Here is a 15,793-nt window from a genome sequence, read left to right as displayed (position 1 = left end):
ATGGACTTGTATTGGACATTAGAATAGCTAATCTAGGTGGAAAACATTATGTATTTGTGATTGTTGATGATTATACTAGAGATTCACATGAACCTTGTTTCTAGTTCATAAGAATGATGAAATTTAAGGAATTTGTAGAACGGTCTACCTTGGTGGGAAATGAAATTGATAGGAGGATCATTAGAATTAGGAGTGATTGAGGCGGAGAATTTTTATGAGAATTTGAACAGTTTTTGATAAGAATGGATATAGACATGAATTATTCAGCATCTAGAACGCCTCAACAAAATGTAGTAGCTAAGTGAAAAGATAGAACCGTTCAAGAAATGTGTAGGATTATGCTAAATGAATTCAATCTACCTAAGTCAAGTTGCTTTATCATCAACCAAGTATACTTGAGACCATACTTTAAGAAAAACTCTATATGAACTTTGGAAGGGAAGGATGCACAACATTGGGATGTAAGTGTTACATTATAAACACAAAGGATACTTCAGATAGATTACTCTAAATCTAGTAAAGTAATTTTTATAGGATACTCAATATCTACAAATATTAAATATTATTGATAGACTTTTATTTGTCAATTAAAATAATATTATCAATATATTTTGATTAATAAAATAATTATAAATAAGCATACTATGTTTTAGTATTTCTATGAATTTTAAAAAATTTAAGACACTACATTTGTCTTTTTTATATTACAATAATCAAAACGTTCCTAAAAAATAATAGTAGTAATTATTATTATTTTAAAAACCAATGTACCTAAATAATATTTAGAGGCTCTAATGTTAAAAATTCCTCAATCTAACATAAAAAAGTAATTAGCGAACATTGAAAAAATGGCATTACCATTTTCACCTTATTTTCTAAGAAAAGAAACCCAATGTCATCCCCCATTCGCTCTCGAAATCCAAGTGAATTCCAAAAGGGCTACTCATTACAAATCTATCTCTCATTCACTCTTACCAGGTTGAAAGTTTGGGTGTATTCCAATTTTTTAGACCATCTAAATAGGAGAATCTAATTTTACATTGGAATCCAAACCTCACTTCATCCAATCTTATTCCTAGATTATTTTCGATCCAAAATTATTTCTAAATTATATTCACCCTAGGATGAAAGTTTCACAATGGCTTTTGCTCTGCCTATCAGATTTTAAGGATCATAAGACATCCATCACTGGAAATCCCCTTTTTACATCCAATATTTATCATTTATTCCTTTATAACATTCCTACATTCATATTTAAAATGTCCACATATATTCATTCATATTTCAACACATTCACAGTTATAACATCTCTAATAAAAATACCTTTATTTAATAAAATCCGCCTTAAATGTCAATTTTTTTATCAAAACCATTTCATCATAGAAGTAAGTCAAATTCTAAAGTACACAAAATTCTATTAAGTCGATTAGTTATCTATTTTCATTATTAGTCACATTTCTCGATCTTCAAAGGGGCACCCATCTGTTAAAAAAAAATTAGGATTCCATTATATATATATAATCACAATAGAAGAAGATTAAGTAGTAAGAAGAAGAAGAAGAAGAAGAATTGTGGAGAAAAATTTTTAAGACGAGAAGAAGAAGAGTGACAAATTTGAAGAAAGAGAAAGAAATAGGAGAATTAAGGTTATAGACTTGTCCAAACCCTCCCCCTTAAGTTGTATTTATAGATATCAAAAATACTAATATTATAATAATACCCTTCACTATAGTAAGAGTGAATAAGAGACATAAATCATAAACTATTTATTCACTAATACCTAGGGACAAATTCCTGTGTTTTCTACAACCTTGTTTGAAATATACAACAACCATCCTGAGTTCCTGGCAAATAAGTCTTTGCATTTTGTCAGAAGTATCCCAAAAGTGGAAGCTCACTAGAATTGATCATTTCAAACATATAAGAAAGGGTTTAAGTTAGCTCATGCCAGAAGAGTATGGAAGGCTTTCAGACAGTCATTACAAGGACATGACCAGGTTGCATGTCATGCATATTGTAACTATTATAGAAAGTTTCCCACTTCTAAACACACTATTTTACAACATGAACAAGTAGAAGAATAATTAAGTGACTCTTGTTCAAAGATTAAAGAGTGAAGTAATAAATAAATTTTGTACATTTTAAAAAGCTCAACATGATCTTTCCCAGTTTCACAGAACGTGCTGAGCCTGACTCTATCAACCATTTTGCCACAAATTTGAAGCCGGCATCTAATCCTCTGTCCTCCAATGGGTACTTACGATGGTCTCAATCCCTTCATTGCTGCTGCAAATATCTGCACACCAAATTTGAAGCAATTGCTAAGAGATCAAGAAAGGGAAAAATCATAATGTTTGGATAGAAACAGAATTCAACAATTCATGCATGCATAAGAATAGAATAAATTACCAGAAAATAATTAAGGTTCAAGTCTTAGATCTTTATGATGTTAGAGCAAACAAGCCTCTGAAACTGATTTTAAACTTAGTCACTGCATCATTGGTCTTGGTTTTAACATTGAGCTTCTAGTACATAATTTCATTTGCCACTTTTTGAATAGTAATTAACTCATAAAGTTCAACTCCCCTACTTTTACATACAAACAATTTGCCAAATGCAATGACATTTGCAATCATGTGATCATTTAAAATATGGAAGGTTTGCGTAGACGGTTCAGAACAGAGATATTGAGACCGCAAATGGAACAACTAGATTGTCTACTATGACAGAAATTATATGGCCAAAGTTGCATCTAGATATCAAACAAGCTAAATAGACTAAAAATGAAAAACCAAAAAGGAAAAAAAAAAAAAGAATGTGCTCTTATTGAGGGATTGCAAGAAAGTAAGAGTTTATATTGGCGAAATCAATATTTTAAGCCCTGAAGCAGACCAACTGATGACACCCAAGCCGGGGCATACTGGTTCTATATATTCCAACCCACTCTCAATCAGAAACCTGGTCGGTTAGATGAATCAGTTTGACCACTAACCTGTCAAATCAAAAAATGAGGTTCCTTGACTGACCTCTTGCTACCAAAATTTAGAGTCCAAATTTTGGGCTTTGAGGACAGATCATCTACCGATTCAACCCATGTTTTGTGAGCTTCAAGAGACCACCAACACCAAGTATATACTTCCAGCTCTATGTCGAACTGTCTACAAATGTTTCTTACTATTGTTTTGTTATACTATACTGCTGGCTATCAGAGCCATATAAAGCAATTTGACTAGACCTGACTGGTCCACCAGGTCACAGAACAGGGTCAAGTCTTTCAACAATGGTAAAACCTTATTACGTGGCAGCTGAAGAGGATTACATTGCACTCAACTTTCAAAAGATAAGACATTAATATAAACCAAAGAAAATCCTACATGTCATGTCTGACAAGGTAAATAAACCACTCAAAAAATTTAGTATCTGTAACCTGTTTTACTTGGTGTTCTACATAATACCAACAAAAATTCCTTTTCTTATGTTCTCTTCTTTTTTGGAAGACTAATATTTTCCCATTAAGTTCTAGATTTCACGATTCTTCTACCTAGGACTCAAAGACCACAGATGTATCTTTAAAATGCACAAACATATACATCCATCAGCAGATCTTCCGCATTTAAAGACATTGAACAAATCAAAATTATTTTGGAGAACAAAGCAGCCCCAGGTTCATGAAATCGAAATTACAAAAGAAAAGCAGTTCAACAAGATATGTGAAAACAGTAGAAGAATATGGGAAAACTATTTGCTGAAAATGTGGCTTCTCCTTAAATAGCCATGATCACACAAGGGGCTAATCTCCAACATAGAAGGGTGATTCAGTCATTTGGTTTCAGTTAGCAAGAGTTGTTAGTTTTATTCACTTTTGTTTTGTTCTAAAATAATATACCATCACATAATAAGTGATAAGAGGCATATGTGTGGTTTGAGAGGTGATAAATAGCTGGGCTAAATCGGCCATCATCCCCCTCATTCAAATAACAAATTCAGAAAAAAAAGATAAAAAACATTACTCTTTTCTAAGTCAAGAGGCCAGTCAAAGTGCCAAGTTGTTGGTTCTTTGTTCTCCAGAGTGACTTGGTCTTATGGTTTGTTTTCCTCTACATCCCACAAAGGTGACTGTAATGCATACTAGATGACCCATTGGCACAAATAAACACAAAATTGAAGCCAGAACATCTCTAACCTTATGAGGAGCTGCCGGGGGCTGCTTCATATCTCCATCAAGAACTAGCTCATGCTTGCGACTATTTCTTTCATGAGCTATACTGTTTCCCTCTTCCGCAGGATCACGAGTTCCTACATTCAATCTTTTATCTGAAAGATCAGTTTTAATCTCATCTTCAATGGCAATTCCACTGTTCTTTGGTTGACTGTTTCCTGCGGATTTATGGGCATCTCTTTCCTGTACTATATTGTGGTATTTCAATGTGGTTCTGTTTTCCCCCTTAGAAAATTGTGTAGCAGCAGCCCTAGCACCTGCTATGGCAGTATGAAGCCTTGCAGGTTTTTCCACTTCAGTAGGTTTAGATCCTGCCAACTGGAGCTTGAGTGACCCAGGCTTTAGCGAGAATTTATCCAAAGGATTTGGCAATGGGAATTTCACTGGAAGCGGACCTTGAACTGAACAAAGACCTCTTATTGCCGCCTCATATATCTGTGCCAACGTCAAGAGGACAAACAGATAAGTGTCCAAGGCACTGAAAAGAGGTTTTATAACAGTTATCCATCATATGAGATAAACAGATCGAGAGAGGGGGGGCACTGAACTAAGTACCTTCCTTTCCAAGTTATAAACACCTTGAAAACCTCGCATTTCAAATGGCACCAACAATTTCTGTTCAAAGCATAAGTGATCTTATCAGTGTTTAGACATGGTAATCTATGAAACCTTGAGCTCCTCAAACAAGGCACAAATACTTGCTAATATGAGTATTGGTATTATTCATGCATATCAAATAGAATAGCCAATAGTTGATTGACTTTGTTTTTCCACATGAACAAAGTTTTTCTAGAACTGAATGGCTCTAGAAGAGATACAAATGGGTTGAAGGATATAAATAATTTTGAAAGACAGAATAGTAGTAACATTCTTTTCCTACCAGACTCTAATCACAAAGTTGAGCGTTTCCGAGATATTAAAATTGAAACTAAATTTTGCTCGGCAGAGATTTAACACATGAAAACTATTGATAGAAGGCAATTACTCTTTTGGATACAATGTTAAAAAATGAAACAAAAATAAACTAACCCAGAGATGACAGGTACCTGTGGATTTTCGCAAAGCCAGCAAAACTCAGTTTGTCCTTCAAATCTCACCTGTAAAATGAACCCAGAATGGTTCAATAAGGATTAATGCTGATTCGTCCAAAATAAGAATAAGTTTTTTCATTTTTTTGAATCACAAAAATTAGAATTGAGTTTAAAAATCAAATTTTGGAACTCACCCCCTCAGGTAAGTCCGACCAGCCCACCAACTCTTCACATTTAACACATCCAACTACTTCAACACAGCCTGCAAGGATGGATGTTTCAAGATGCAATACATGACATCTAACAGTAGCATGTGTGTAAGAAACACCCTACACAGATGCATAAACTACCTTGGATGGACATAAAGTCCAAAGATCTTCATGAACACATGAAATTGAACTAATGATGTTAGAACCAGACCAGCCATCTGACCAGAAAGGACCAGGTCTGCCTCAATTGTTTCCACAACAAATCTTTTATGGTTGAAGCAGTATGGCACAGTTATCAATAAATCTTCCACACTCTCAATCCATCCTTCTCCTCCAAACTGATGTGTGTGCCCTTCCTCCATTGCTTAAAGGCAGGGGAGGGATGGAGCAGCACACCCCTCCCCTCAGTTTTATGAGGAGGGAGAGTGTAAAGGGGAGATTGTAGGCTGGCCTACCCCTTCCCTGCCTTTCTGCAGGCAAGGGGAGTGTAATTTGTCCTCTCTTATCAGCTTCCTCTCCAATGGGAGAAGCTAGAACGAGCTTGCAAGGATGGATAAAAATGTAATAGTAGCACATACCCAGAAGTCGCGACACAGGATAATGCTCAGGAAATTTCATATCCATTATCCCATTTACTGCATAAATCTCTCTATAGAAGTCTTCCATTGCTTTTATTGTTGCAGGATCAGGAACTTTACCCGCCGCATGTATCCAAAGCCGACCTTTCAGAAAGAAAAAATCACAAATTAGACTCACACCCATTAGAATCACATCTCAAGAAAAAAAAAATCTTTTGAAGGATCACATGTCAAATAGAAAAAAATAACAAACATTACTTCAGAAAGAGGAAAAAGATGCATTGTGTAGAATTTAGAGGTTAAGAAGAAGGAAGAAGAGAAAAAGAGAGAATGAAGAGAGAAAAGGGGAGAAAGCAAGTGTGTGGCAATCCCAGAACATGTCAGGTCAAAACACAACCCCCTTTTCTATTATATAGACACTTAAGCGAAAACCCATCAAAGTTACAATAATACCCCTCTACACTTAAACTATAATAACTCTCTAAAAACATATCAGAATAAAACAAACATTGAACCACGTAACTCTAATATGAAGAGGAACTTACTGCAAAACTATGAGGGACATGTGTCAAGAGTGAAATAAACAAACTACCCTTAACACATATTTCAACATTTCGCCTCAAGTTAGCGTATAAGTCAAGAAACTCCAGCTTGTTAAAAATTGCAAATTCTCACTTGATTAAAGTTTTGGTAAAGATATCACCAAGCTGATTAGCAGACTTAAAGTATTAGAGTGATAACTGCTCTACTCATCATAGCATACAAACAAAGTACTGGATTATTAGTAATGAAAATTGCAGATTGGTTTTTACAATACATCCTCATAGTCTCCTTGGTAGGAAAGCCTAACTTTTGCAACGTTGATCTACCCATAAAAGTTCACTAGCAGTATGAGCCATTGCTCGGTATTCAACTTTGCACTAGAGCAGCCCACAACGTTTTGTTTCTTCCTCTTCTAACTAATTAAATTTTTACCAACTAATTAAATTTCCACCAACAATCAACATCAAAATACTCACTAATCTGCAAATGACTTTGTGGCTCATACAATAATCCTTTTCCTGGTGCCCCCTTTAAGTGTCTTACTATCCTGTGAGCTGCCTCCAAATGGATCTTCCGAGTATGCTCCATAAACTGAATAACTATACTCACAACACATGACATATCTGATCAAGTCATTGTATTATAAGTAAGTTTGCCTATACATGGTTTTAGTTTTGCACTATCATCTTCATAAAGACTATGGTTTACTCGAAAAGTTTTGCCCCTAACAAACCATACTCTTGTAACACATCAGTGACATCCTTCCTCTATTCCAAAACAATTCCTGCCTTACTCCTTAATACCTCAATCACAAGAAAATACTAGAGCAACTTCAAATCCTTGTTTTGAAAATGTTTTGCAAGATATTCCTTTATCTCTTCGAGCCCTTTAGAATAACTTCTTGATAATGCTATGTCATCCACATATACAATTAACACCACAACCCTAACAGATTCTTGAAGACAAACAAGGATAGTCATGGTGACTTCTAACAAACCCCAAGGACATAACTCCTCTGCTAAATTTGTCGAACATCACTTTGGGGCCCTACTTGAGATCATTGGTTGTTTTGTTCAAGCAACATACTTTCACAGTCTCCCCCAAGGTAACATACCTAGGAAGTTGCTTCATGTAAACCTCTTTTTCCAAATCACCATACAAAAAAATATCTTTAACATCAAATTGGAACAAAGTTTAACCCTAGGTTAATGCTACAAAAATAAAAATCCAAAAAGAAGACAATAGTGCAGTCAAAGAAAATATTTCAAAGATATCCACACCTGGAGTTTGATTATAACCTTTTGGCCACAAGTCTGGCTTTATACCTTCCTATGGAGTCATCAGCCTTATACTTCACAATGTAGATCCAAAGCAGCCAACTATAGCAATATATGGTGGCAGGTCACATAATGTCCAGGTACTCTATCAAATAAAGTTTCCATCTCCATATTCATTGCCTACTTACGTTAAGGAGATAACAAGACTTTCTGCACTAAAGAGGGAATAGAACAAAGCTTTGTGGACTAAAGAATGAATAGAACAAGAAGACAACAACAAAGCAAATTTTTTGAAGGCACCAAACAAAGAATTCTGAAATTTCCCCTTCCTAGAGTAACCGCAAACTTAGAGAAAAGAGGAAGAGAGGCTTGAAACTTGCAACAATTGGATCAATGCTCTAATATCATGTAGAATTTAGAGGTTAAGAAGAAGAAAGAGAAGAGAAAGAGAAATAAGGAGAGAAAGTAAGTGTGCAGCAATCCCAACACACGTTACGGTCAAAACACAACCTCCTTTTCCATTATATAGGCACTTAAGTGAAAAGCCACCAAAGTTAAATATTGCCCTCTACACTTAAACTATCATAACTTTGTAAAAATGTAACAAAATAAAACGAAAAATTGAACCACATAACTCTAACAAGAGACAAGCATACTGCTATACTATGAGGGTATATCAGGAGTGAAATGACAAAAGTACCCTTTACAAGTATTTCAATGCATTAAAAACTGAGTTCAAAAGATACATCAAAAATACAAATCATGACAGACAAACGAAACAAATCCAAAGTTTGGATAGTATTAGTAGACCTGGAAGCCGCAGAGAACAAGAACGTGAATAGCAAAAGACATGATACAGTATCTGTCCAACGACTGTAGTCAACCTCATTGTTAGATATTCATCTAGGTATAATCTTGAAATTGAATCAAAAGATAGCACTTACTTCGTAGCCTTTATGACCATCTCAGTCTTATAGCTCATATAATTTCAACAAGCACACCATATTGGAAACGTCAGGACACAAAATTCTTGCCTCCAGCAAACCTTGACCTTTGTCCTTTTAAAATCAGGATGCACATTCTCTCTCTCTGACTCTCTATCCTCCCCTCCCCTCCTCTCTATAAAAGAAGAAGAAGAAGAGGGTGCATATCTCCAAATTGCAAGCCCACGAGAAGGCACAAAGATGACCTCAAAATTTACAAAAATAATATAATAATTATCTTCTCCTAAGACCATAAGGAGAAGGATAGTAACATTAACGCCTACTTCCAGCAGACAAGATAAAGGCCGTTATGGCTCTCTCCCCTTGTTTGATTCTTTTGTTATTTTTTGGTATCTATTACAATGTTTATACCCGGTTAACCCTGAGCCTAGGGAGACTCAAACTTAAGACCCCCATCTAGAAAGCCTCCTAATGATTATGAACAGTTAGTGCTACAGCATGTCAACAAAGCAAGGTTTCCTTTCTATTGGATCAAAACTCTTTCCAATTTTCAGTATTCCAAATTACAAAAGAACATACTTAGAGCTATGTTCAGAGGCATAAATCTCAGAAAGACCAAAAGCTGTCTAGTTTATCGCACTGTAATCTAAAACTAGTTTTCCATATACTGTGACGCAATATTACAATCACTTCAAAAACAAAATCGAGAATTTCAAGCAGTAAAGCAAACCTTTCCAAGACCCAACCATGCAAGGATCGTAACTACTAACTTTTCAAGAAGAGAAAAGTTGTCTCACCATCCGAGAACATACATACACCAAAAGTCGTAAAAAATAGAAACAACTTCACAAAAAAAAAAAAACACGCTTCAGATTAAAGGAACATTACAAGCAACGTAGTTCGGTAGCTACCTCTAATTGGCGCCGGCCAGGATCTTCCTTCGACGCGTTTGATTCCGTGGACGAGGAGAGAAGCCCATGGCTGGTGCATCGTCAGGCATGGGTTTCTGTAATTATCCCGAGAACGACCACTCATTTTGGTATGGAAGCGAATATCTCCCCGTATGCTACTTCTTTGCAGCTATAGTAAGAAAGGGGGGACAACAGTAGGAGATTCTCCGAGTAATGGAGATCGGAAAGAATCAAATCCAGCGCCTTTCTGCTTCCTGTAAATTTTGCTCCGGCTCTAATCTATCTGCCGAGAGTGAGATTCGGGTGAGATTATTGTGTCTCGCTCTCTTTCAAACCCTTCCTTATGCTAATCTCTTTCTACTGTGGCGGGTTCTTTATTATCGTTTGAAATTAGATTTTGAATTTATAGAAAAGATATAAAACAATTAAACCCTTAATTGAGACTATTTATGAGACCTCTTCCTATAAGACTATCTCGTAAGACTCTACTATATTAATTGTGTTTTTATGGTATATACTGTAAAAATATGAAAGACTCTTTTATATCTATTTTTCAACATTCTTCCTCAAATTGGAGTTTATAATCGAAAAAATTCTTCATAAATACAAAAGTTTCATCTTTTGTACTCCCATTTTCTTTAATATTTTGGTCGCATAGAAATTTCTACAATATGTGAAATTATTGAATTTATGACCCCATTACTAATATCTCAAGCAAGGTGAGAGAGGGAAGAAAGAAAAGAAGGAGAGAGAGAGCTCTCGAATAGAGAAAAGAAAAGAAGAAAAATAAGAAGGAAGGGAACTCTACACGTGAGAGAGAAGAGAGAACTCTTTGCTTTGATGATATTAATTCCGAGTTACAACACCTCTATTTATAGTAGAGGAGGTGATAAAATTCATATACAATTAAACTTTAAGTCGCCTAATTACATTATAACTCTAACTCTCTAAGATAAGCATATCATGATAAGATAACACAATCTATTTAGAGGTCTAATATAACTCAAATACTAACTCTTCTTTAAACACGTGAATACAAGAGAGGAAGTCAGCTCGTGGTTTTATCTTTATGGGTCCCACTTTATCTTCAAATCTTCTAACTTATTCCAGTTCATGCTTCTTATCTCCCAACTTGTGTCAGCTTGTGTGAGAACTCTTCTTGATATCCCACGTCCTCATGGTGGGTCCCACATTGTAACAGAAACAAAATACCATTTTTTTGCACTTCTTCAACTATTTTTCCCCCTCAAACTGAGGATAAAAAAACATAGAGAGCCAACTTGGATAGAATACAATGTGAGAGAAGAAAATCACTCTTAGTCATACGACAAAACTCCGTACACCAGTAAAAAATGGTCATAGTCAGAAGCATGCTCCAGTCAATTTTAAAGGTAGAAAAACAGTCCAACTTTAGGATACAACAAAGAGACTATTCACTTTTTAAGGGTAATTCAAACACAAATCACCTATTGGGTGAAAAATAAAATACATGACTCAAGTTGGATGTTGGGCACACTCCTATACATTTTAGGTAGTGGGTCTATGCATTGCTCTAAAGTAATGAAAACACGAAAAGATAAATTAAAAAAATACTAGAGGAAAATAATTTTAACCTAAAGGAGGCGACCATGCAATACTTATACTTCCAAACGAATTTAGAATATGATCTTTTATTTTTATTTTATTTTAAAAAAAAACTACGGGAGACTATAATGGTAGAACTTAATAAATTTGACCAAGTATAATTTTTTTTGGGTGACCACAAACCTTTAGAGTTAACTATGCGGAAGATACATAATTAAGTAACAAAAACGCAAAACTTGAAAACAACATCAAAGCAAGATATTGCATAGCTTGAATGAGCACATCCTAGAGTGATTAAGTCTGACCAAAACTCTCTAATTAAAAGAGAATTTTGGTTTAAAAAATTTGAATTTTAGGAGAAAAAAACCCAAATTAGATCAATGCACAAAGAAATCATAGGAGAGAAAATACGAAAAAATGAGAGATTTTTGGTAAAATTGACGTGTGGTACTTCTGATATTGATATCTCCAAAAATATAGCTCTAAATCACAAACGGTTTGTTGAAAAATAAACTAGACTCAAATATATTTAAATTGATACCTAATTTGACATAAAAAAACTTTATTCTTGAATCTTTTATGACCTTTTGATTTTCTTTGTTCTGAAGCTTGACCATTGCCGACTCCAATGCGAATATCTCCTTAAATGTAAATTAGATTGACATGAAATTGTCTCCTTTTGAAACTAGAATTCAATAACTTTCCTCTATACATAACATGTATTCATAAAATATACTTATTTTCAGATAAAGAATCTAATAGATTTTGGACTCTTTAATCTTGCTCGAACCTCTCTTGTTGTCTGACCTTCATCGCTTCAAATATATGATTTATCTTTGTAGAAAACTCTGATTTCCAAAATTCTTTTTGAGTTGGAAAGTAGAATCGAAGATATTTCCATAAATATAATTTTTCAATATAAAAAATTTATTATGGAGGTAAGAAAATAATGGGTAATGGGACAAGACAAAAAGAAAAAAAATATATTACGAATTTAAACTACTAGAGATGATAGATTAGAAAAGGATCATATTATTTGTGTGGGTGAACCGAGTCAAGTCAAGGAACCCACCCTGCTACCATGTTGAATTTTTGGAAAAGAGAAAAACTTCATCGACTTGTTGTAATTTGAGTACAATAAACTTCTATTTGTAATAGAGGAAACAAGTAGAAACAAATTACAATTAAACTACCTTTGTCCCAATTACACCCAAAGTTAAATACTAAAATATAAGTCCTAGAACAATTGAACAACTAAATATAAATAGAGAGCTATCATAACTAAAACACCTTTAATTGAGACTTTTCTATGAGACCTCCTCTTGTGAGACTCCTATAAGACTCCACCATATTAATTGTAGCTCTAAGACTTCTTACTGTGAGAGTTACGTAAGACTCTTCCATATCCATTCTTCAACACCTAGTGAAAGTGAAAGTATTTTTTTAATCTATTTCACGATGGAAACATATTTTTTTATGTTAACTTGTACAATGGAAAGTGCATAGGAAGGACAATAATAAGGGGGAGGGGCAAACAAGCTTGGAAGCCCAAATCACCTAGCACTTCAAATTTCATCCCAAAGGCACCCAACCCAAAAAGGATTTTTAGGGGATAAACTTTTCGTGATGTAGGTATGTCTCCGAACCAAGGCACTGAAAAAAAATTATTTTGGATAGCGGTTGCTCAAAGCACATGACAGGTGATAAGAAGAAGTTTGTTGAACTCAATCCCAAAGATGGAGGTCATGTATCTTTTGGAGACAACAGAAAGTGTACCATAAAAGGATTCAGTAAAATCGGTACCTCAATCTCTTTCATATTCGATGTGTATTATGTGGAAGAGTTGATGCATGACTTACTTAACCTTGGTCAATTTCGTGATAAAGGAAACAAAGTTTCATTTGAAAAGGACAAATGTTTAGTAAATAATGAAAATGAGAAACTAGTTCTAGAGGGGCATAGAAATCGAAATCTTTATGTAGTGAACATGGTCAATTTACCCTCAACTAGTGCCATTTGTTTGGGTGCAAAAATAAATGAATCTTGGTTATGGGATAAGAGACTAGGACATATATGAATAGATTTATTGAACAAATTAGTGACAGAATAACCTAGTGAGAGTACTACCAGATCAAAATTTAATAAGTGAGAGACCTTATGATGATTGCCGACTTAGAAAGCAACGCAATTTTTTTTTCAAATCTAAAAATGTAGTTTCAACCTCTCATCCTCTTCAACTAATCCACATGGACTTAGTTGGACCTACTCGAACCTTAAACATTAACGGAAAACATTTTGCCTTAGTGGTGGTAGATGACTCTTCAAGGTTAACATGGGTAGATTTCCTAGCTCATAAGGATGATGCTTTTCTAGCCTTAACTAAACTATGTGAAAAAAGTTCAAAAAGAGCAAGGTATAACATTGTCAAAATTAGGAGTGACCATAGAGGAGAATTTAAAAATTCACACTTTGAGGAATATGGCACAAAGCATGGTATAAAGCATACATTTTTAGCAACTTCAACAAAATGGTATTGTTGAGAGAAAAAAAAAACGAATCTTAATTGAAATGGCTAGAGTTATGCTTTATGCATACAACATGCCACATAGGTTTTGGGTCGAAGCTGCAAACATCGCATGTTATATCATTAACTGAGTTAGTATAAGGACACTTCTCAATAAAACTCCATATGAGTTGTCCACATGCACCCTTCCCAACATTACTTACATTAGAACCTTTGAATGCAAAATGTTCATATTGAAAGAACCAAAGGAAAAATTAGGGAAATTTGACTCTAGAGCTAATATAGGAAATTTTTTTGGATTATTCTTCTCATAACAAAGCATATAAAGTTTATAACAAAATATTTATGAGAGTAGATGAGTCAACTCATATTGAGTTTGACAATCCAACCCCAACTCCAATTTTTAATGATGAAGAGGGAAAACCCCTTAGATTCCTCCATGGGATCTCAACCTCAAGGCCAAAATCTTGAAGAAAACTCAAATGACTTGAATAACCAAAAAGAATCACATATGGAGCTAATGAACTATAAGTTCATGGCTAGTCATCATCTAGAACAAATCATTGGTGACTAAAGGCAAAATTGCTACAAGAAGAGCAACTCATGAGACTATGGCAAATAGTGCCTTTGTTTATCAAATAGAGCCCAAAAGCTTTGTCGAAGCCGAAAAAGAGGATTTCCGAATTATGGCAATACAAGAGGAATTGAATCAATTTGAAAGAAACAAAGTTTGGACTTTTGTACTTAGACCCAAAAATCAACAAGTCATAGGAACAAAGTGGGTCTTTAGAAACAAAGCTAATGTAGAAATTCAAGTAGTTAGAAACAAAGTTAGGTTAGTTGCCAAAGGATATAACCAAGAAGAAAGTATTGATTTCGAAAAAACCTACCATTACATATGGCTTTCCACATATCTAAGCTCTCAAAATTAATAACAAAAATTCCTTATTTATTTCTAATGTATTGGGTCTCATCAAACCTAGAGAGGCAAAGGAGTCACGACTCTCCATAAAAATAATGTTTTCATATGTTATCATTTATGTTAACTCCTAATTCAATGATGTTTGGTGTTGTTTCTTAATTCCACACTTAGGATCTTTTACTTTCTTTTTTGTTATACTTCTAACTTTGACTATTCTCACAATCTTAATTGTAATTCAATATGCATAGTCAATTTTATATGAACACACATTCAAATTCACAATGAACACAAATTTTAATAGTTGTTCACAATCTAGATTTTTAATATTTTCAATGTGTTTTTCACCTTAGTGTTCTACTATGTTAGAGTTGTCAAACAACAACTTACATCTAATTGCCTCTAAGGTAAAATACCATGTTGTCCAAATAGGGACTTACACCACTCAATTGACCATAAAAATCAATTTACAATGCACACCCTCACATAAAATTTACAACAACAAACTAGTCACACAACCTAGACCGTAAAAGGCTTTTCAGCAGCAAACTAAGCAATCCAAGCTAGACCCACACCTAATTTTTTTAGCAGCAACTCACTAGGCACACAAGGCCTAGACCCATAATGGGATTTTTAGCATAACCTACCTAAGCAATAATTTATGGTTTAATAGTAAGGCTTATCGATCTTATTTTCTCAAGAACACAAACAGCCAACTAAGTAGCACCTTGGATTTTACAACAACTTCTCCACAACCCCATGGTTCACTCATGATCAAATTGAGATGATGACGGTCTTGCATACCCAAGGCTTACCTAATTCGTATGGATTACTTGCTTACTATTCAGCCCAAATAAATTGCCTCTCCAATGCTAAGAAGCAGATGATCGTTTGGCAGCTCCTTGGCTACAATAATGACAATAATAGCAGATAAATTAAAATGAATTATTGCAACATGTGCCCACCTCCCACAAGGCAACGATCTACTCCTGTTGTTTGAAACATTGTCTCTTAGTCTAAGAAGAGATTACACTCCAACTTCGCAAGCAAGCAA

At 34.6% G+C, this 15,793-nt stretch overlaps 1 protein-coding gene across 1 annotated transcript; it reads right to left on the bottom strand.

Moving 5' to 3' along the window:
• Positions 1–1,876: 1,876 nt before the first annotated feature.
• On the bottom strand, positions 1,877–10,069 carry LOC137944504 (uncharacterized). Its single transcript, XM_068790188.1, has 7 exons — positions 9,713–10,069; positions 6,038–6,181; positions 5,445–5,512; positions 5,266–5,316; positions 4,775–4,834; positions 4,184–4,654; positions 1,877–2,296 (listed from the first exon to the last, which is right to left on the bottom strand). The coding sequence occupies exons 1-7, from the start codon at positions 9,834–9,836 to the stop codon at positions 2,258–2,260; spliced, it is 957 nt and encodes a 318-aa protein (XP_068646289.1). The 5' UTR covers positions 9,837–10,069; the 3' UTR covers positions 1,877–2,257.
• Positions 10,070–15,793: the final 5,724 nt, after the last annotated feature.

Source organism: Aristolochia californica, unplaced genomic scaffold (genome assembly GCF_029961685.1).
Source record: "Aristolochia californica isolate CCGP_79_NKW_82.1479 unplaced genomic scaffold, dmAriCali1.0.hap1 SCAF_11, whole genome shotgun sequence".
In the NCBI taxonomy this organism is placed as follows: Eukaryota; Viridiplantae; Streptophyta; class Magnoliopsida; order Piperales; family Aristolochiaceae; genus Aristolochia; species Aristolochia californica.
The sequence above is the reverse complement of the archived record's forward strand: the minus strand, read 5'-3'. Positions and strand labels throughout refer to the sequence as shown.